At 44.1% G+C, this 22,178-nt stretch overlaps 1 protein-coding gene across 1 annotated transcript in view; it reads left to right on the top strand.

Moving 5' to 3' along the window:
• Nucleotides 1-22,178, top strand: part of LOC309555380 (uncharacterized protein) — a 274,470-nt gene that overhangs the window by 155,115 nt on the left and 97,177 nt on the right. Inside the window, exons 15-16 of the mRNA XM_082257368.1 lie at nucleotides 12,038-12,156; nucleotides 16,911-17,109. Coding sequence (XP_082113494.1) covers nucleotides 12,038-12,156; nucleotides 16,911-17,109 — 318 coding nt within the window. The remainder of the gene's footprint in view (nucleotides 1-12,037; nucleotides 12,157-16,910; nucleotides 17,110-22,178) is intronic.

Here is a 22,178-nt window from a genome sequence, read left to right as displayed (position 1 = left end):
AATCCTCCGGTGGTAAAGTGGTTAAAGAGGAGTTCCGCCCCTCAGGAAAAAAAATTTAAAGTCAGCAGCTACAAATACTGTAGCTGCTAACTTTTAAATATTAAAACTTACCTGCCCAGGGTTCCCGCAAAGTCGGCACCCAAAGCTGATATTCATATTGGCTCTTGGGTGCTGCCCCCCGCCATTCAGGGTAAGGGAACCCAGCAGTGAAGCCTTTCGGCTTCACAGCTGGTTCCCTACTAATTTGCTCGGTGGCGGAGGAAGAAGGAGGGGGTTGAACTTCCAAGGGACTGCGCCGCGGCGCTATCTCCCGGAAGTAGGGAAAGGTCACTGTCAAAAACAGGTACCCGTTCCCCCCTCCCCCCTGAAAAGTTGCCAAATGTGACACCAGAGGAGGGGAGGAAGCATATAAGCGGAAGTTCCACTTTTGGGTGGAACTCCACTTTAAGTTAATGGGACGTGATTTTACATTGAAGTCAATGGGACGTGATTTTGCATTGAAGTCACTAGGCTGCATTTTTGCAATAAAGTCTGTGGGATGCAATTTTGCATTTAAGTCTATGGGGACGCAATTTTTCCTTGAAGTCAAAAGGACGCGATTTTGCATTGAAGTCTTTGGGATGTGATCTTGCATTTAAGTCACTAGGCTGTGTTTTTGCAATAAAGTCTATGGGACGCAATTTTGCATTGAAGTCTAAGGGAATGCGATTTTTTCCTTGAAGTCAAAAGCGTGCGATTTTGCATTGAAGTCCTTGGAACGTGATCTTGCATTGAAGTCACTAGGGGGTGTTTTTGCACTGAAGTTTATGGGACGCGACTTTGCGTTGAAGCCTGTGAAGCGCAGTATGCCATTATGGGCTCCTCTGTTTTTTTTTTGCCAATAACCCTATTTTCGGTCGATAATTTTCAGCGACTGATATATCGTGCATCCCTAGTCTCTGTGCTTCCCTATGCAATGCTATGAGATCACAACTGGTGGGAGGTGCTGCCTTCCTGAAAACTGCAAAAATGATCCCCACCGGATGGTTCTGTTGGCAGTACTGCCTGCCGATCGCAACCCATTCAAGCGATTGAAGCAAATCTTACAAGTGCCTTGTTGCAAATACAGTTGTGTATGGCAGTAAGGCTTAGTTTACACTTGCAATTGGGTTAGTAAAAAACAAAAGCTGTGTTTTTACTACCCCCCCCCCCCCCAACTGCTCCCCCTAAGCTGCAAAGACAGCCAGACAGTGGTATGCACATGCTGCAGGCGCAATGCTTTGCATTGCATCACAGGAGAAATTATCTGTGCTGTTATGTTCGGCAGGCAGTACTGCTCGCTGTATGCAACCCAGTGATGCAAATGGGCGCATAGCCTACAAGTGCCCCATTGCAATATGGTTGTGTTTGGCAGTAAGATTTAGTTTAGACTTGCGGTTGAGAGGGGGGTTGCAGAAAAACACAAGGTTGAGCCGCATTATTACTGTCCCCTCAACCACTCCCCTTAAGCTGCAAAGGCAGCCATACATTAATATACACATAATACAGATATGATATTTTCCATATGGGCACTGTGAAAATTATCCCGGCTGTCGCATTTGCAGAACATTACCACCCGCCAAACACATATGTTTTCAGGACTTAGTTTACACTTGGAGTTAAGGGGGCTGAAAAAAAAAAACACACGGTTAAGCTACTTTTTTACCACCCCACGTGTCCCCCTAAGTTGCAAAGGCACCTGTATTGTGGTATTCACCTATTTAGGAAGAAGAGGATAAAACGCTGCACTCCATAAAACATCTCTAGTATAGAAGGAAATGAAAGCGGTTTCAGCCCAACTACTCCCAAGCCATGCCCCGATGCGTTTCGCCCCTCACACATGGCTTAGTCATAGGGTCAGGGCGAAACATGCCGGGGTGTGGATGGTGGTGGACTGAAGCCCCTTCATTTCCTTTCTATACTAGGACTGTTTTTCTGGAGTGCAGGATTTTAGACCCTTCTTCCTATGTGTGTAAATAGAGCCAGGAGCCACTCTTTTAATGTCAGCACCCTTAATCAATGTAAGTCACCAGAGAATTACAAGGTAACAGCTTGGAGCGGAACCTGAAGTTTACACAGTTCTTTGGTATACACCTGCTATTGCATTACAGCATGGCAATAATGATCCTTGCCGTCGCGTTTGGCAGGCAACACTGCCTGCCGAATGCAACCTATTCAATCGAATTTGGCCATGCCACAATCATGTGCGATTCATGCAGTTTAGCATGGTGGTGCAGGCCTTTAGGAGTTAAAAGAGGTGGTGAGGAGGTCACGAAATGCCTCCTCACCACCTGTCAAACGCTCTCTGTAAAGTGAATAACTGCGGATAGCTCTTCAGGGGGCCAACGCAAGCATAAACAAGCCCCAACTCCACCACTAATTATTTTCCAACGTGTACATTTTTATATATGTATGCTCCACCTCCCCCCAATAAATAATACATACATTCCCTATGCTTGTGTAGTGACCTCTTCCAGCAATAAAGTGATTATTGAATGCCACACCATTGGTTTCCCTCCTGTACACACAATTTAAAAATATAAGACTTGCAAGAGCATTTGAATTATTCAAAACATGCACAACTTTATTCCATGGCAACACACATGTTGTCCCTTGTTGGTGAGCGGGAAGCTTTTTCACTATTAACATTCAAAGGATTCCTATCCTGTCTGAAGGCTTTGATGATGCAGGAGCAATGCCAGCAAGTTGGAAATATTTGTCATTCTACTGCCTGGTAACTGGACCTCCTTAGGCTTCCACCAGGCTACATTTTTCCTGCTGGTATCCTGGATACCCGGCCCTCATTCCTCTGCCGGCTTTCGTGACAGCCACCATGTTCTCTAAAAGGTCCTTCACTCCATGATTGATGGCCTCGTTCTGCCCAAGATCAGGTTCTCCATACAAACTTCCAAAACATGGCAATCCGTCTTCAGTTCAGCAGGTGTTCCAAACAGCAAAAGATTTACAGCCAATCAAAATTGTGATCAAATTTGCATCTGTGAAAAAATAGAAGCTGTTAAAAGTATTGAGTCGATCAAATATGTTCTAAAATTTCCTTCCCTCATTAAGAAAAAAAAAAAAAAAATGTGTTGGGAACACAAAAGCTCTTTTCATCACTGTAAATTATGAAGACATCTGCATACAGCTGTGTGGTTCACTAGATAATGGGACATTCATCATGTTTTTATGACTGAAGTTTATTCTGAATGTATTTCATGTAGTGCTACCCCCGAAAAAGCCGCTTTAGATGTGACAGGGTCTTTCCCAAACAGTGCAGAGGCAGCCAGGCACACAGCAGCCGAACGCCATTCACTACTGCGCATTAATCAGTCTAGGGCAGGGGTCCCCAAACCGGGCCGCAGACTAGTGCCAGTCTGTGGCCTACTGGGAGCCGGGCCATGTGATGGGGGCTGGCGGCACGCAGAGCGAGCCAACACAACCTGCACAGTAACCCTTTGATTACCAGAGGGTGCCCGCTCCCCTTGCCCGTAGCCCTCTGATTACCAGATGGTACCCGCTCCCTTTCCCCTTCCCCGTAACCCTCTGATTACCAGAGGGTGCCCGCTCCCCTGCCCCGTAACCCTCTGATTACCAGAGGGTGCCCGCTCCCCTTCCTCCAGCATCACTACTCCCTTCCCTCTCAGTAGTCACAAAGAAGGAGAAAGGGAGGCGAGCCAGAATGGGTGGCAGGCTGCACCCCTAACATTAATAGAAGGACAGGAGGCACCTCAAAGTGTAATATGTTAAGTGATTTATTAAAAGCAAGTGGCAAACAACTCACAAGAAATAAAAGGTTAAATGCCTGTATACAAGATGTCCTGGGTGAGTCATCCAAGTTCCTCCTGGAGATGCAGGCGCTGTCAGGGGGGGGTCTGTCACCGTGGTGGAATCAGCCGGCTTTACGGTGCAACAGCAAACCCAACTTGACACTGGCTGGCGGAGAGGCGCAGGGAGCCGTGCTGAGAGGATGACGTTGCGACGGGTTTTTGAGCTTGCTGGCTGCGGTGACGAATGCAGCTTTCGCTCTTTCTTCAAAGCGAGGACGTGTCTGCCGATACAGACCTCTTGCTATTTTTTGGGACTCCACCTCTGGTCCACATGGATGGCCGCCCTTAGATGTATGGAATATGATATACTGGACTATGTTTTGGTGTATCTTTACACACATTCCTGTCATCCCATGAAAAGTGTTTGGATTATTGTCGTGTTCTGAACAGTTGCGCATTTTTTCTTGTGTTTTGCACCCCTTACATGACCCCCTAAGTGACAGGCAGCAACCCCCCCCCCTCCCCCCCAGTCCCTGGTGCCAAGAAGGTTGGGGACCATTGGACTAGGGGTTGTCTTTTGGAAGTTTATTTGCTTGTAGAAACTTGGGAGGGGACAGAGGACACTTCTTGCCAAGCAGCTGTAGCACTAGTATAGGTAGACTGGAAACAGTTCACGGTTCACGATTGGGGACTATGAAGTAATACGAACACAAGTAGGGGCTTTACTCACAGGATCCTGGTACACAGACAATTCATAGGTGCAGCCTCTCATAAAGTAGTCTAGCTTCCAGATGAAGAGCACCAGGGGCATGCAGTCCCTCTCCTTTCTACTCACAGACCCATCCCTACAGGGGAAAAAAGACAAACTCCTGACTATTTACAGCAACCTAGCTCCATCTGGGCCCACCTCCCCGGGGATTGGCTAAGCCCTGCTGAATATTCAGACTGACCATTTGATTTCTCCTGTCCTAAACTTTAGAAACTTTTTCTAGAGGCAAATAAACTCTCAGCCTGTGAAATTCTGAACAGATCATACCAAACAATCACTGCTCCTGTGATTACAGCAAAAGCCAAAAACTAAATTTACCTAGCAACCTAACTAGAAGGGCGCTACATCTGCTTCCCCTGGTTCCTCACTCCCCCTCACCAACATGCTAATGGCGTTAGTATAATTTTAAAAATCAAATTTGAAGCACCACACGACTGCTAAGAGATCCAGATCCAACTTTACTCCAATAAAAGTCAGGATGACTATTCAAAAAGTAGCCAAAGCGTTTTGGGTCCAAGAGCGCCCCCTTCATCAGGGCTTAATTAACAACAATATGAATAGACTAATGGCACTTTTCCACTGCAAGTACCGACTCGGCTCTACTCGGCCCTGCTTGGCCCGGTTTGCTTTTCCACTGCTAGTACCGCATGGTATAGTGTCGGAACGGTTCGGTACGGTATAGGTTTGCTTTTCCACTAAAGTAGTACTAAAGTTAAGTGGGTGGGATAACAACAGGGTGGGTGGGGTTCTCTGACCAATCAGTGGCTAGTAGTGACTGCATGCAAAGGATTGTGGGATATGGTACCAGTTTGGTACCTGTTGGAACCACAATCGAGTAGGTACTGTTTTTTCAGAGCCGTACCGTTCGGTTCCATGCAGTGGAAAAGCAAACCTATACCGTACCGTACCGAACCGTTCCGACCCTAAACCATGCGGTACCAGCAGTGGAAAAGCACAAAAGCGTGCCGAACCGGTACGGTTCCATGCAGTGGAAAAGCGCCATAGAAGTGAACTGGACCTTTAATGGGATTTTTCCAGCGAGACTTCCAAGCACAGACCTTGTCAGCAGCTGGTTTGGCAGCTAATTCACATTGGAAAAAACCCATTAAAGGTTCAGTTAAATATTTAGTCTATTCAGATTGTTGTCAATCAAACCCTGATAAAGGGAGTGCTCTTAGATCCCAGAAATGTGTTGGCCACTCTTTTTGGATTACCGTCCAGACTTTTATTGGAATAAAGATGTATCTGGATATCTTAGCAGCTTCAATTTTTCACATTTTGTTACGCTACTCTACAAACCGAGGAGACCATGGAGAGCCTCTGGGGTGTAGAAGCTTCCAGCCCAGGAATAAGAATATTTACATCAACATCAATACCTTAAGATAGCAATACCAGTTGGATAACTCAACAGGTTCAACACTATTTTCCCACTTTCCGAAATGTATTAATATTTTAGACCCAATGATGTTATCACTGGGTTTCATTGCTTTTCTATGCAATGGAGGCAGATCAAGGCTGGTGGGAAAGGCTGTGCATAGCTTCCTTATACCATCGGAGCCCCCTGTTACAGTACTGCTCTCATGAGCCCTCACAATGCATGCGGTAGGCTGAATCTTGAGAAATTTAAAATATGCCTTGAATGGTGGATGTCAGTCCGAAGAATAGGGAGTTCCTAGGTAGGCTGTATTTGCAATCAGACTGCTCTAGATAAAGACCACATATGAAGCTGAGTCTCCATGATTCAAATCAGTGAAGTCCAATCAGGGCCGGAGCAAGGTTGTGGCGGGAGGGGTGGTTGCCCTGAGCGCAATGGTTTACTGTAGGGAGGGGGGTGCCTTTCTTCTGTTGCAAGGCTGACAGGAGTAGTGCCAGTGGCAGTGATTTTACCAAGTGTGTGACTGCTGGGTGTAGGATCCTGTAAGCTTGCACATCATGAATGGGGGGGGGGGGCAGTTTGGCATCTTTGCCGTGAGTGCTGGATGCCCTTGCCCCAGCATCAATCCAAGTCCAAAGAATGAAACAGGATGAGGCAGGGAAAGTCAGGCTGGGAAGGAAGGGACTTCATAATGCTGGACATCCTCTATCCCAAAACTGAGGCAGGCTGTAGCTGACATGCTGCAACTTCTAGTGCACACTGCTAGAAACTCACAGTGAAATCAGAGTTAGTCATTTCAGTACATGAGAGAAGCCTGTGCAACTATGCAAGACTTTGTTTAGTTTTTATATAACAGGGAAGCTATAGAACCTGTGTCAGGTTTTTGTTACAATCTGTTGGTGGGAATTACCCTGACTTCCATCCAGTAGAAGTCATAGTAAATCTCTCTAGGAGGAACACAGAATGCAACAACACATTTTTTTGTAAAATGGATAAGGGTTGGAACCTCTGCCGGGTCATTATTACTGTCCATCCCACCCCTCAGTAATAGTTTTTGAGTTATTGCACATGCTCAGTATCTCAAATAAGGGTGATTGTGTAAGGCCAGGAGTGGTGAAACGCGTTAAGGAGGGCTGGTTCTTGGGTGGAGACATTGCTGTATGCAGTCAGTTCATTGACTATTAACCGCTTGCAGACTGCCTAATGTATGAGTACAGTGGCAGAGCGGCTCTTCTGTGACAGATCACGTACCTGTATAGACATAGAGGTTCCCCAGTTGTGGGACTTTATAGGCACTTCAAACACATAACAGATACATTGTTAAAAACAAATAGTTATTATCAGTAAAAGACAAGAAACATGAAATATACATGATATGGACAACTGAAAAAACACCAACTTAAACAATGATGATACAATCTGGTATCCGCCATTCAACGCGTTTCAGAGACTATATTGCTCCTTTATCAGGGGTATAAGAGGTAACCCTGTAGTCGTTCATTGGTGTAACAAAGAACATTCAATGTTTGGTTTAAAAACAGAGTCTCAGGTTTTTCTGCCTTTCCGCCCAACATTATAGGTAATACAGTATATGTTGTACTGGATAGAAGAGCCAATTGTAAAGAGGAGCATCTATAAAGTGCTACACTCAACCTGGAAACACCAGGGGGCACTGAGGCCTGGCAAACAGGTTCCTGCACCTATGGACCCATTATGGAATGGCAGACCTCACATTGAGTAGTAATACCTTGTTTCCCCCGTAAAAAAGACCAACCCCGAACATAAGACCTATCTCCATTTTATAGGATGTCTGCAATATAAACCCTACCCCGAAAATAAGCCCTAGTTAAAAGTCCTTGTAAAATCATGTAATCCACCCTGTACAAGGATTATATAATGTCCAGTGTGTGTCTTTATGTAACATGATTGTAGAAAATACCTTATTTACAGCGCCGCTGGGCGTTCATGTGACCCGCCAGAGCTCTCCTCCTCTCATCTGACGTCAGCAGCCCCTCCCTCTGCAGTGCTCAGAGCAGGGCTGACATTAGTGGGGATCTCGGCATCTCCCTCGGCAGTGCCCGGAGCGGGGAAAAAAAGCTCAAGCAGGTCATGTGAGCGCCCAGCGACGCTGTAAATAAGATATTTTCTACAATGTTGCATAAAGACACACACTGGACATTATATAATCCATTTACAGAGTGGATTAAATGATTTTAGAAGGACTTTAACTAGAGTTTATTTTGGGGATTACAGAGATGCTGACTCCTGAGCTGACAGGGAGGGAGAGGGGGAGAGAAGATATGGGACAAATAAGACATCCCCCAAAAATAAGCCCCAATGCATTTTTTGTAGCCAAAATTAATACAAGACCCGGTCTTATTTTCGGGGAAACATGGTAGGAGTATGGGCAGGCTTTAGACAACACATGCTGTGTCCTCCATAAAGGTGTGCAGCAGGAATCACGTACCTAGTACATGATCCAGCACTCCTGGGTAGCGGGCGCACGCGCCGTTGGCGTCCCAGCTGTACTGTAACTAGTCACAGGACAAGCTGATCAGCGGGTGCCAGCCAATGGATGACCGCCAACACCTGCTGATTTGCGAGGAGGAATACAGGGCAGAGCTCTGTCTATGTAAAGAACATAGAGCTTTGTCCTGTCAGCGGGGATGCACCGGTTTTTCTTTCAGCACATCCCTCAGTATAAAACACCGCACGCAGTACACACAAACACTGGTTAGGCACATATTTAACCCTTTCATCACCCTACATGTTAACCCCTTCCCAGCCAGTGTCATTCATACAGTCACAGTGTATATTTTTATCACTGATCACTGGTTCCCACAAAATGTCAGTTAGTGTAGATTGACTGCCATACTATCGTAGTCGCTGATTGCTGCCATTACTAGTATAAAAAAAGAAATGAATGGAAATTCCAATATACAGTATATATACCATAGTTTGTAGACACTATAACATTTGTGTAAACCAATCAATGTACACTTATTAGGATTTTGTCTACCAAAAATATGTAGCAGAATACAAATTGGCCTACATTTATGAATACATTTAATTTTTATATTGGATATGTTTTTTTAGCAGAAAATAAAAAATAATGATTTTTTTTTTTTTTTAATTTAGTTAAAGTAACACAGTGCCAAAAAGCAAAAAAATGGCCTGGTCATGTAGGGGGTAAATTTTCCGGAGGGCAAGTGGATAAAGTAATATTAAAGGTTTGCTTTCTTTAATTGTTATACTTACCTGCTCTGTGTAATGGTTTTGCACAGAGCAGCCCCAATTCTCTTCTCGGGTCCCCTGCTGGCGTTCTGCTCTCATGCACATCCCTGGATCAAGATTGGGCTCAGGTATGTATTTAGGGGTTCTGCTGAGGAACCTGCATTTAGAAGTTTTTTTTTTTTTTTTTTTTACCTTACTGCATAGAATGCAGTAAAGTAAAAATCCTTCTGCCTTCACAACAACTTTACACAATAAGAGGAGATAAGCAGAGTGCAGCTAATATTTATTAAGATCTTCAATGGAGAACGATGATGGACTATAGTGGCCAGCACCAGTGGTGGCTGGTGCTCCATGGCCTGGGGGGGGCGGCAAACGGACCACACCATACCCGCACACCATGCACACCGTACCCCCCCCCCCCCCGATTGCCGGCTCACTCACCCTCTCACCCTGGAAATGTGGAGAGCAGACGGCAGTCAGCAGCGGCGGCAGAGAAGTATATCAAAAAATCCCCCGAAAAAAGTTTTGGTTGCATGTAGGCAGGTAGCCTACTGTGTATCTAGCTAATGTATTCGCTGGGGTCCAGCCTCCCTTGTTCTATAAAAGAGAAGAGGCCCGAATCTTAGGGGGAGCTTCGGGGAACACTTGGTGAAAAGCGTGGGGAGCATATGCTAAAGACTTACTGGAACCTATGGTCTACTATGGAAAGTCAAATCGCTGGAAGAACCCTGGAACAGGGTTCGAGCACTGCCATAGACTTCCATCTAAGAGACTTCACCTATGCAGGTAACCTGGGGCAGCCACAGTTTCGTTCAGTTAGAAACACAATGTTATTGCACGTTATATATGTTTTGCCATGTTCACAGTAAAGGTTGATTCAACTGCTCAGAGCCTAGTCTGAAGTTATTCAAGGGGTGCATGTAAGGATTTGGAAAGAACTTGGGTCCTTAACCACAATATGTGTAGCACCATTGCAACAGAGGTTTATGGGTGACTGCAAGGAGAAATAGCAAGCTGTTCTTGACGTAGCACCTGATAGGTTATGGGTTCTTCGGGTGCGAGGGGGTTGGTGCTTTGACTCCCTCCCTAGCTGTCCATCTCAACAGTTAACTGGGAATAGACTAGCATTACGGAGATCCATGGCCTGGTTACGAGGTACGGGAAGAGAAGTGAGAGCACGTATAAAGTCCGCGCTATTTGCTCAGCGGGACCCTATTCTGTTACTGGGAGTGAATTAATTAAAAAAGTCTATTGAAAAATCCCCCGAAAAAAGTTTTGGTTGCATGTAGGCAGGTAGCCTACTGTGTATCTAGCTAATATATATGACCAAATTAACACCGCGCTTGCATAAAAACATGTTAACTGAACTGTGAATAACAAGTTGACAAAGTGCACAACGTGTCCCCAAAAAAATTCTATATGCATATAATGAATATCCAAAAAATATGTAATCAATCAGAACATATTCCAAAACAGTGTCCAAATAAGTGGTCAATCAATAAGGTGCAAGGTGCTCCAGTGCAGACATAAAACATTCGTGCTCCAGATGACTGTGACTCTTCCAGGAACCCATTACGGAGATCGATAGCCTGGTTACGAGGTACGGGAAGAGAAGTTAGAGCACGTATAAAGTCCGCGCTATGTGCTCAGCGGGACCCCATTCTGTTACTGGGAGTGAATTAACAAAGGTACACTGGCTGGTGGAGTGGGTAGAGGCTTAGCCTGTCCCTCTGACTGCAACACATATATCAGTACAAGTCTGTAGGACACAGGATGAGGAAGCTTAAGAAGGAACTCTGTATCTAGGGTACTTCATACATGTGGCTCATCTCTCAGTTAGGAGATAACCCTAATGTTTGACTTTTTACATGACCACGGCTCCTGCCTGGCCTCCGGGCATTGTTGAGCACACTTTTGGGCAAAGTATTACCCTATGTGCAAGGGTTAGTGACTCCACTCAATGCCTGGCATAGCCCAAAGAACCCACCCCCGAGGGGGAGCCTTTCGTGTGACCATTGCTTGGCATCCAATGAGAGAGGGAAACATGAAGGACGTGACGGACAGCCTGTCTACTAACCCCTCCCCCCTTTACATGCAGTTGTTGAGTTGTTGTCCTTTTAATGCTGAAAGCAGTTTGCAATTTTGTTGCTTTCAATCCGCTCCAACCACAGACTTATCCTTGTGTTAAGCAGTCAAAGCAAAAAAATTAAATTAGAGAGAAATTGATGAAAACACTTTATAAAGCAGTACATAGATGGCTTCAATTGATATCCACTACATTTTGTTATCAATACGTCCCTGGAAACCAAGGGGGATAGAGGGAGAGGAGCTGTGATTTAAATTGTGAATTTTGAAGATAACTTTCTTCACAGTACATGCGTTTATAGGGGTCAGTGTGGGCTTGTTTTAAAGCTTTTGTTTACTGCATGTTAGGAATATGAAAATATTTTAATGTCCATAGTTTGGGCAGAAGTGCACATTAAATTATGAGCCACAGGCAGACCTAAAACCCATTTTCATTCGTCCTTTGTGTGATATTGCACTCCTTGCCTCCTCTGTGCCCTGGACAACTGCCCCTTCTGCCCTCATCAAATTTCTGCTCTGGAAACCAGAAGAACTATCACCTTGGCAACAAACCTAAAGCATTAAAGTGAATTTCCCATCAAGTATTAAATGACCTTTAATGCACATAAGCAGAATGTAATATTGGCCTCTAATGCTTCATAAATGAGCATATGAGCATCCAGACACATGGCTAACAAAATATAACCACTAACCAGGGGTCATATATAAGTGGAGCATCATTCAAGTGAATGTATTATACATTTCTTGATTCATTTTTGTTGTAATGTTTATTTTTTTTATCTTAATCAGCCTTCTCGGTCCATTCATTGTGATGCTTGGAAAGATTGTGAAGGACGTGCTCAAATTCCTCTTTCTCTATGGAGAATTTTATATCCCTTACGCCTGTGCCTTCTGGATCATGTTTGGAGGTTTGCTTCTTCTTTTTCTGTTTCCTTTTTTTTGTATTCTGTTTTCTATATTCATTTATTTAGAGGTAGCTTAACCCTTTAGACCCCGTTCACACTGGGGCGACCTGGTCGCCTGACAAGTCGCTGTGGGTCGCCTGCCATAGAGTAGCACAGGACCGTTCTAATAGGAGCGACACAAGTCGCTCCGACTTAGAAAAAGGGTCCTGAGCTTCTTTGGGGCGACCTGGAGTGACCTGCATTGACTTCAATGATATGAAGTCCGTGCAGGTCTCTCCGAGGTCGCCCCGGCAAGTCGGGTTGCTGCAATGTGAACCGGCTCTTAGGAACAGACAGAAGCTGTGCCACTACCTGCAGAGAGTGTAAATCTCTGGAACCGGTGCTCAGACTGAAGGGTTTCTGAAGGCTCGCATACATACAGTCTACTAGGAAGCCGTCACAGCGGTATAAATCAGCCAGTTAAAGTCAACGCGTTTCAGCCATTAGTCATGATTAAGGTGGTAATGGCTGAAACTCGTTGACCTTCACTGGTTATATCTCCTTGCATTTCATAAATAAAGGAGTTATTTGTTGATTTATAATTAAAAATGGGTGTACTTGCACGCTGCTTTGTTGTGCTATTGAGTGCTATAAGACTACAAAACTAAAAACTTACAAAGCGGATTGCTCACACCTTTACACTCTCTAAATTTGTATCAATGTGCAAAATTATATTAAAAGTGGTGCCGCGCTCCCAAATGCTAATGTTCTAGTATCCCTTTAAATCTGTTTGCATGGCAATTTTCAGAATCCGCATATCATATCAAACCATATACAAAACAAACAATGCATCAGTCCATAAAGTGTCTTTTGGTATGAATTTTCTTGCATATGCTCAACCTTTCATAAAAAACAGGTTTGTGTTCACATATCCAAACGACTGTTTCCTTAACCACTTGCCGACTGCCTAACGCCGATCTACGTCGGCAGTCAGCCCCTCACAGGCAAAGCGACGTAGGTCTACGTCGCTAGCCTGTGAGGGTCTAGGGAGCGAGCGCGCTCCCGCTCCCGCGCGGTCACGCACCCCCCCCCGCGCGTGTGACCGGCGGACCCGATGTCCGCCGGTCACTCTGCGATCGTCGGGGGAGAGGGAGAAAGTCAGGCGGCTTGTGTAAACAAGCTGCCTGTCATTCTCCCCTGTGTATGAAGGATGATCATACTGTTCTACTGTGTAGAATCGTTGATCACTGTTCATACATCTGAAGCCACAGCCAATCACAGTAGAAAGCACGCCCCTAGGGACACACATAGCCCCTCCCTTTAAAAAAAAGTTAACCCCTTCACTGCCAGTGTATTTTTACAGTAACAGTGCATATGTATAGCACTGATTTCTGTAGTAATGTCACTGGTAACCCCAAAAGTGTCAAAAATGTCAGTCAAGGGTCCGATCTGTCCGCCGCAATGTTGCAGTACCGCAAAAAAAATCGCAGATCGCCGCCATTACGCGTTAAAAAAAACACCAAAAACTGCAAAAATCTTTCCCTTTGTTAGTAAACGCGATAACTTTTGCGCAAACCAATCAAAATACGCTTTTTGCGATTTTTTTTTTACCAAACATAGGTAGCATAAAACAAATTGGTTTTTCATATAAAAAAATGTGAAAAATATTGTTATTTTTGCAAAATTTACGCTCTTTTTTTGTTTATAGCGCATGATCAAAAAATCGCACAGGTGATCAAATACCACCAAAAGAAAGCTCTGTTTGTGGGAAAAAAAAGAACGCCAAATTCGTTTAGATACAGCGTCGCACGACCGCGTTAAAATCACGCAGTGCCAAATCGCAAAATACCCCCTGGTCAGGAAGGGGGTAAAATCTTCCGGGGCTTAAGTGGTTAATTAGTGTTCACCACTATGTGCTCCAATCATCCACATACATTAGTGATAATCCCCTCATCTGATGCGTCCTCACCTGGGAGATAAGACCAACCAATGGTCTATATGCACTTTTGTCCCTCTCTGGGGATCTGTTTTATGCTGTTTCACTCCTTTGGTGGCAATCTTGAGTTTAGAATCCTCCTTCTCTTACACTTATCTCCATACGCCCAAATCATAAAGAGAGAAAGCTGGACATAGCGCTTTATCTTTGAAAACAACTGGTTTGGTAAACACTAAATATAAAAACCCTCACATTTTCCTGGTGCTTAGAGTGCACCAAACTGTAAAAAGCATTCAGTCCTCACAGTGCGGGTATAAGACAATCAGACAGTATTTCCATGGTATGCTCACAATGCATGCCTCAGTGTGATGACAGATTGGTCCCTCCCCTACGCATTACGCCACAGGGTCACGTGGCTTCCCCAGGGGTAATATCCCCCTGAGGAAGCCATGTGACCATGTGGCGTAACGCTTTGGGAAGGGACCAATCTGCCATCACACTGAGGCGCACATCCACATACATTAGGGATATTCCCCTCAACCTATGTGCCCTCACCTATGAGCCTATTAATTGAGTAATAATTTTGCCATGTCCTAAAATAACAAACAAGCGTGTTCAGGAGAGGAGCGTCTTAGTGTAAAAAACGCACAACGTGCCTAAATGCACTTACATTTTTTGTAAAGTCTCATTTTTTTTTTGTTAAAAATAACAAACATTAAGGAAGCCATGTGACCCTGTGGCGTAGAGAAGGGACCAATCTGCCATCACGCTGAGGCGCACATTGTGAGCATACCATGGAAATACTGTCTGATTGTCTTATACCAGCACTGTGAGGACTGAATGCTTTTTACAGTTTGGTGCACTCTAAGCACCAGGAAAATGTGAGTGTTTTTTTATATTTAGTGTTTAATAAACCAGTTGTTGTAAAAAATAAAGAACTATGTCCAGGGCTGGTGCTACCACTAGGCAAACTAGGTGGCCGCCTAGGGCGCACTACCACCTAGTGGCCAGTGAGACATTCCTCTCCTGTCACCTCCTCATCCCGGTGGATGTCACCTCTAGAGAGGGGGGGCACTTTGTATATAAAGGGGTGTGTGGGGTTAAAGGGGGGCAGTGTATACATGAAGGGGGGTATAGGGTTAAAGAGGGGCAGTGTGTGCAGGAAGGGGGTGTAGCAGAGTGTAGTGTTAAACGGGGGCATTATGTACAAGAAAGGTGGCAATGTGTACAGTTATTTTTTATTTGGGGGGGGGGGGGGGTGTGCTCAAGTAGCTTTCTCTCTTTATGACTTTGGTGTATGGAGATAAGTGTAAGAGAAGGAGGATTCTAAACTCCAGATTGCCACCAAAGGAGTGAAGCAGCATACGTAAAACTGATCCCCAGAGAGGGACAAAAGCGCATATAAACCATTGGCTGGTCTTATCCCCCAGGTGAGGGCACATAGGTTGAGGGGAATATCCCTAATGTATGTGGATGATTGGATCATATGGTTGTGAACACTAATTAAAGAAACTGTTGTTTGGATATGTGAACACAAGCCTGTTTTTTATGAAAGATTGAGCATATGCAAGCAAATTCATACCAAAGGACACTTTATGGACTGATGCATTGTTTGTTTTGTTTATGTTATATATAGTTTGATGTGATATGCGGATTCTGAAAATTGCTATGCATAAAGAATATAAAGGGATACTAGCACATTAGTATTTTTTGGGCTCGGCACAACTTTTTAATATATTTTTTGATTTAAACCACTGGGCCAGCTCTCCTAGTGGACTGTAGCTTAACCCTTTCCCGTCCAGCCCCAGGATCTATTTAGGTGGGTCTTTTTTCCCCCAGAGGGGGGTGGATGAATTGCTGGATAGCGTATAGCCAACCACAGTGGTCAAATGATCCTTTCTGCTCTCGATCATCACTGGAGACCCAGAACTGTCTATGACAGCTTTGTTACTATGCTGGGTGTACAGTCTATGGAGGCTTATGTGCCGTCCATGAACACTTATGTGCAGCATGTGGGCGTAAAAGCCCACCCTGTTTGGTGCTCGTACATACATTCATTCAATGCAACTAAACAAGCACAAATTGAATAAAAATCTCAAAGCAAAGACCGACCATTTGATCAATTTATTGAGCTCTCAAACAACTTTGGTTCCGCCAAAGAATTGTATGTGACAGAATTTTGACAATCAAACTAACCTGCAAAGTTTTTGGGGGGCTGATCAGAATTCAGAGAAATTAAATAGATTTTCTAAAGATTCACATTTATAACTGATGGATCGTATTTTGGCAAACTTTTTAGATAATTTCAAAAGTGCAGAACAAGGTAATGTATGTTGCATCATTTGAGATTATTACCGATTATGAATCATGTGTATGACCACTATAAGAGAGGTTAGATAAGGACATACTAGGGAGCATATACATATTAGAACTACAAGTTTTAAGAACTTAAAATGAGCCTAAAAAAGAAGTCTGTATAGGTGTTAATTCCTTGACATAGCCAAAGATGTGAATTCTTGTCAAATCATCAAGTAGGGGTGGTATTGTTAAAATGGCCTTATAAGTGGAAAACAGATGGTGTTAAAAACTTGGAGAAGCTATACAATGCCCTCAATATTCCAGAACAAGCCCAATTGAATGTGACTAACTACTACTAGCTCTACTCTTGGATACCTCCTCTCTCCTTGTTTAATTCAACAGTTTAGGTACAAAATCTAGACATTAAAAGTTTTTTTTTTATTTGCTTATGATGTTTTAACAATAACTCTTGTGTATATTTAAACTTTAAAAGGTGAGCAGTAGCTGTATGAGTTAATAACGTAATGGCATCTCTTTTGCCTAGGCCTAGTGGAAAATATGACTACTGTTCCTGAGCTGCTGTTCACCGTCTTCCGCATCACATTGGTGGATGACTATCCCTTTTCGGGCATGTATGGAGTTGACCCTGTCATGGCATATATCTTGTGTGGCACATTCCTTGGAATCTCGGCCATTCTTTGTATCAACCTGCTTATTGCCTTGCTTGCTGACTCCTTCCAAAGGTAAGTTATGGTTATTAGAACACGAGACTGCCATAGAGTGTGTAACTGTGCTGGTGTAAATTAGTCTAAAACGTAGTCCTAACCTGCCCAAAAAAAGTTGTATTGACCTCAATAATGACTTTGGTAAGTACAGATAAGGATTTTTATTTACATGCAGTTTTGAGCATTAGAATTATTTTTTTCGGTTCTGTAAGAGGCAACAAATGCATGTCAAAATGACATGTTATAATGAACTTCCCACATACTGTAAAGTATGATGGGCTTTTTTGTTTCCTGATTTTTGGAAGCAAAGCACATGCACAGGCTTGAGCCTGACAGAAGTACTGGGGTTAATATACTAAAACTGGAGAGTGCGCAATCTGGTGCACTTGTGCATGGTAGCCAATCATCTTCTAACTTCAGCTTGTTCAATTAAGCTTTGACAAACCTGGAAGCTGATCGGTTTTTATGCAGAGCTGCACCAGATTTTGCACTCTCCAGTTTTAGTAAATCAACCCCACTGTGTATGTAACTACTCTTCAGACTTGTACTACTCATGCCGACCCACTGTCTGGTGCCTCAAGTGGCATTTTCACTGACAGGGTAATAGAGGGTGAACCAGGCTTTGAACTAAAGTCTTAAAAGCAATGAAGTGAGACTACTTTGAGAAGGGCACAGATAGAAGAATTAAATAAAATTACCATATCAACATAACATTTGGTCCAGAGGTACTGTGGGATGATATGGCAGCCATGTTTAACCACTTCAACTCTTGTAACTGTATAACCCTCATGGCCCAGAGCATTATTTATAATTTAGCTACGAGACTATTAATTCAGTATTAATTTTGCCATGTCCTAAAATAACAAGCAAGCGTGTTCAGGAGAGGAGCGTCTCTGTGTAAAAAATGTACAACGTGCCTAAATGCACTTAAAATTTTTGTAAAGTCTCGTTTTTTTTTTTACGTTAAAAATAACAAACATTAAGAAAAAAAACCACGCTTGAGTAAAAAAAAAAAAAAGCTGCCAGCACTCAAAATCAAAATACAAACTCCAAACTAATCATATAAAACAGTGCAGCGCTAAAAGATGAATGCCAAGTCAATTACTAAAAAGACTCCAAACATATGATCCCATTGATCATCACAAGCATAAAATAAAAGAATAAACATAAATTGCACTGCCGAAGCAATAAGTATAAAATCATGCAATTAGAAAATAGAATTATGAGCAAATGTCCATAGAGGTAGATGAATAGAAAAAGTCCTCCCCCGTGTCCCGTGTAACAAACACAGCAAGTGAAGGAAAAATAGTGATTATTGAACCAAACAGGGAATCAGAGAACATCCTGCTACACACCCAATGTGAAATATACAAACTGCTTACCAGATGTAAATGGCCACTAAACTACAGATGGTGAAACAGGGAGCGAGCCAATAAGGTCTCCCTCAAACCATTTATGACTCTTTCCGCTCACACTGCTCCAACGGAACTCAGAGATAAATGTAGAAAAACGCTTCCATAGTGCAGTATATAAAAAACAATTTATTGATAAAATGAATAATTGCACTTACTAAAAATCCAGATAAAATCGGCATAATATAGAATCTAAAGGGACAAAAAGGTATTGCGGTGTCCCTACAGGCTTCCCTCCGGGCTCACTCGTGCATCGACCGATCAAGGATGAATCACGTGATGACTCATTGGTCAATGCACGAGTGAGTCTGTCAGGAAAGAATCCCAAGAAGACCTGGCAAATATGCCAATGTCCAATATGGCCGTGCTAATTCACACATGTGCATTAGCGCACAGCACGCAATGGCGAATCTACGTATGCTACGGCGAACCGCAAAGCGTGCTATTTGCCAGTATTCATTGGCCTATATAAGGACACCAGTTGCTCTCACAAATTGCTGTGTTCCTGTGCCTTGTGCTTTGGCTTCTGCTTGATTACCCGTTACCAACACGGCTTGCCCCTGACCTGCTCTGGCTTCTCCTTTGGCTCTAAACCCGGCTTGCTCCACAGACCTGCTCCTGCCTTATTCCTGATTGACATCCTGTGTTTGACTCAGACTTGATCTCAACCAAGCTTCTGCCACTGCTCCTGACTTACTTCCTGTGTTTGACCCCCGGCCTGGCTTGTGACTTTGCTTCCTGCCTCACCCGTCTGTCTAGACCTGCCAGCACCTCTGGAGAATCATCTACTGTGATCATTCCCCTGGTCTTGGGAGTCCTCAGATCTGGAATCATCAGGCAGCTTCATCTTCAGGCAACCCATGCATCTTTGGGCATAGCACCCTCTGTCACCACATTCAGGGGTACTCTGCACTCAGCCGCAAGGGGAGCCCTCTCATCACCTCAGCCTCCAGTCTGGTATATGACAGACGCCGCAACCACTTTTTTTCCATTTGGATTCTATATTATGCCGATTTTATCTGGATTTTTCGTAAGTGCAATTATTCATTTTACCAATAAATTGTTTTTTGTATACTGCCCTATGGAAGTGTTTGTCTGCCTCGTTTGACCACCTGTAGTTTAGTGGTCATTTCTGGTAAGCAGTTTGTACAACTCACATTGGGCGTAAAGCAGGATCCTCCTCTTCTCAGGTCCCTCTTCGTCGCTCCTCCTGGCCCTTCCCTCCTGTTGATTGCCCCCAGAGCAAGCACCGGAGCCGAGCCACAGCTCCCTGTGTCCATTCAGTCACAGAGCGGCGACCCGGTATGGGAGGATGTGTAGGGTGTTAGTTCACCTTTACATATTTTTGTTCTGTAAAGGTGAACTAACACTTTAAAGTTTTTAGAGTTTATAGAATTTTATTCTATTATTACAGTATTTTTTTAAATCTGCTGTGGTGCGTAAAAAAACAATAAACCCATACGTTTACAAAAAAGGTGCATGTGCAAACACATTCAAAAAGGTGCACTTAAACGTGTGCTTTTTGTCCACCCCTGAAGGGGTAGGACCTTACCCTGGACCCCCAGAGCGCAGGGCTCCTGAGAGGGACAAGTTTTTGAACATGGTTCACCTAGCCAAAAGGCCTGACAGACGCCTCTTCTCATGATCAGCCAAAGCCATCCAACGAGTACTAGGTTGAGTTACTCTCCCGAAGACAGACTCCGCCGGTTCAGGGGAGGAAGGAACCCAATGGCCACACATCCTCCCCCTAGACTTTAGAGTAGGCCGGAGGACCCACACCCTCCATCCAGTGAAAAAACACACACAAAAGTAAAAAAATTAAAAACATGAAGGAGAAAATAAATCAAACAAATAGTGACTGTGCAATGCGCACTGACTAGACCTAAGGTCTGGAAGTAAAAATTTCCCTGGCCTAGGGAAATTTCCCTTTCCCTAGGGGCACAGTTTCAGTGCTTTGACCATGTTCTCATTCACACCGTGGGTTTCCCATGCCCAAGTGTTACTAAGAGCTCCCTGGGGCAGAGCCGCTAATAGGGCAGTACAACCAGCCCTGTTGTACCGGGCCTATCAGCAGCACTGTGGGGCCCGGGCAGCATTACAGTTTATTGCTGCATTAAATAAAAAAATTTAAAAAATTGGGCTTGCTAAACTTCTACCCCGCTCCTACTTGTTTATGGAGCGGGGTTATACCATTTTCCTGAGCCCCATCAGGTCAACAGAGGGGCCCAGGTGCGCACAGAGAAGGGACTATTTTTTCAATTTCGGGGCGCATGTACACCATGCTGCCCTGCTACTCCCTGCAGTCCTGGCCGGCGGAGTGATACTATGATTGCCCGCCCAGCACCCACCTCCAGTTCTCACTTGCTGAGATGTGAGGAGGCTGACAGGAAGCATCTGAAGATCGTGGCTGCAGTGGACACAGTGAGTGAATATTAGAGCATAGAATCCTCACTGTGTCCTATTGTGTATCTTCCAGCACAGCAGGTTATCATTAGCATTACAAAAATCATCACAGGCAGCAGAGTAAGCTGGTGCTCTATCATGGCTCTATGTCATACAGGTGCTGGCTTTGGTATGGCTGTGCTTGGTTACAGTCTGTAACACTCAGTACAGCCATAAGTCATACTTACCAACTGTCCCGTTTTTGCCGGGACAGTCCCGGCAAATAGGAGCCTGCCCCGGGTAATTTACATTGTCCCTGGAAGCGTCCATTAATCGTAAATGCTACGCAGAAGTAGTGCAGCTGAATGGGAGAATTATTCAAACTCTGCTACTTTGGCCTTAAGTTTGAAATTCCCTTTTCAATTCCCTGTAATTCTCTCTATATTGAGTAGACCCTATAATCTGATGATAAGTAGGTGGAGATTAATTATGCGGAGTGGGCGGAGTGGTAAGTAATTGATAGCTGTGCTGCAAAATGTCCCTGGAAATTTTTTTCAAATGTTGGCAACTATGATAAATTAACACAGTCAGCAAGCAGCCATGTGACATAGAGCCATGATAGAGCACAAGCCTACTGTGCTACCTGTGATTATTTTTGTAATGCTAATGATCATAAGACAGTGAGATGCTTCATTACACTTCAGGGGGAGCAGTAAACGTGCAATGGAGCTGCATTTTTACCACCTGAGGCTGCATGGCAACTTCTACAGAGTAGGAGGCAGCTGCCCCCTCCGGGATTCCGCTCTCCAGCTGAAAGACCTCAAGCACATGTGATCCTGGATTTTATACAGTATCCCAGCACGCACCAAGGCATTCTCCTCTGCCAAGTCACCAGGGCTGTACCAAATGCCTGTGCAGTCATTTGTCAGGTTTCCTCCCACTGTCAAATATGCCCCCCTATTGGATCAGTGTGAAACACTCTTCAGACAGACTGTGCTGCACCTGAGCACATTGAATAGACCTCACTAACAGATCCTGCTCTCTGGTAGACAGAGAACAATATAGATTTACCTGCAATCCCTCTGGTAAGCAGAAAGGATTCAAAACGATACTCTCTCTCTCTTCAGCACCTACTTAGGAGGGTGCTACAGGTAGCAGGTCTGTTTACAAATTATAAATAGGAAAATATTCCTTCTATCTAACAGAGGAAAAAAGGGACAAATTTACAAGAAATGGAAAAAGGACAAAAATAAAATAAACAGTCATAACAATAACATTGATTACTGATTTGGT

This window comes from Pelophylax lessonae (assembly GCF_965119305.1).
Source record: "Pelophylax lessonae genome assembly, chromosome: 5".
In the NCBI taxonomy this organism is placed as follows: Eukaryota; Metazoa; Chordata; class Amphibia; order Anura; family Ranidae; genus Pelophylax; species Pelophylax lessonae.
Note: the sequence above shows the minus strand (reverse complement) of the source record. Positions and strands in the feature narration are given on the sequence as shown.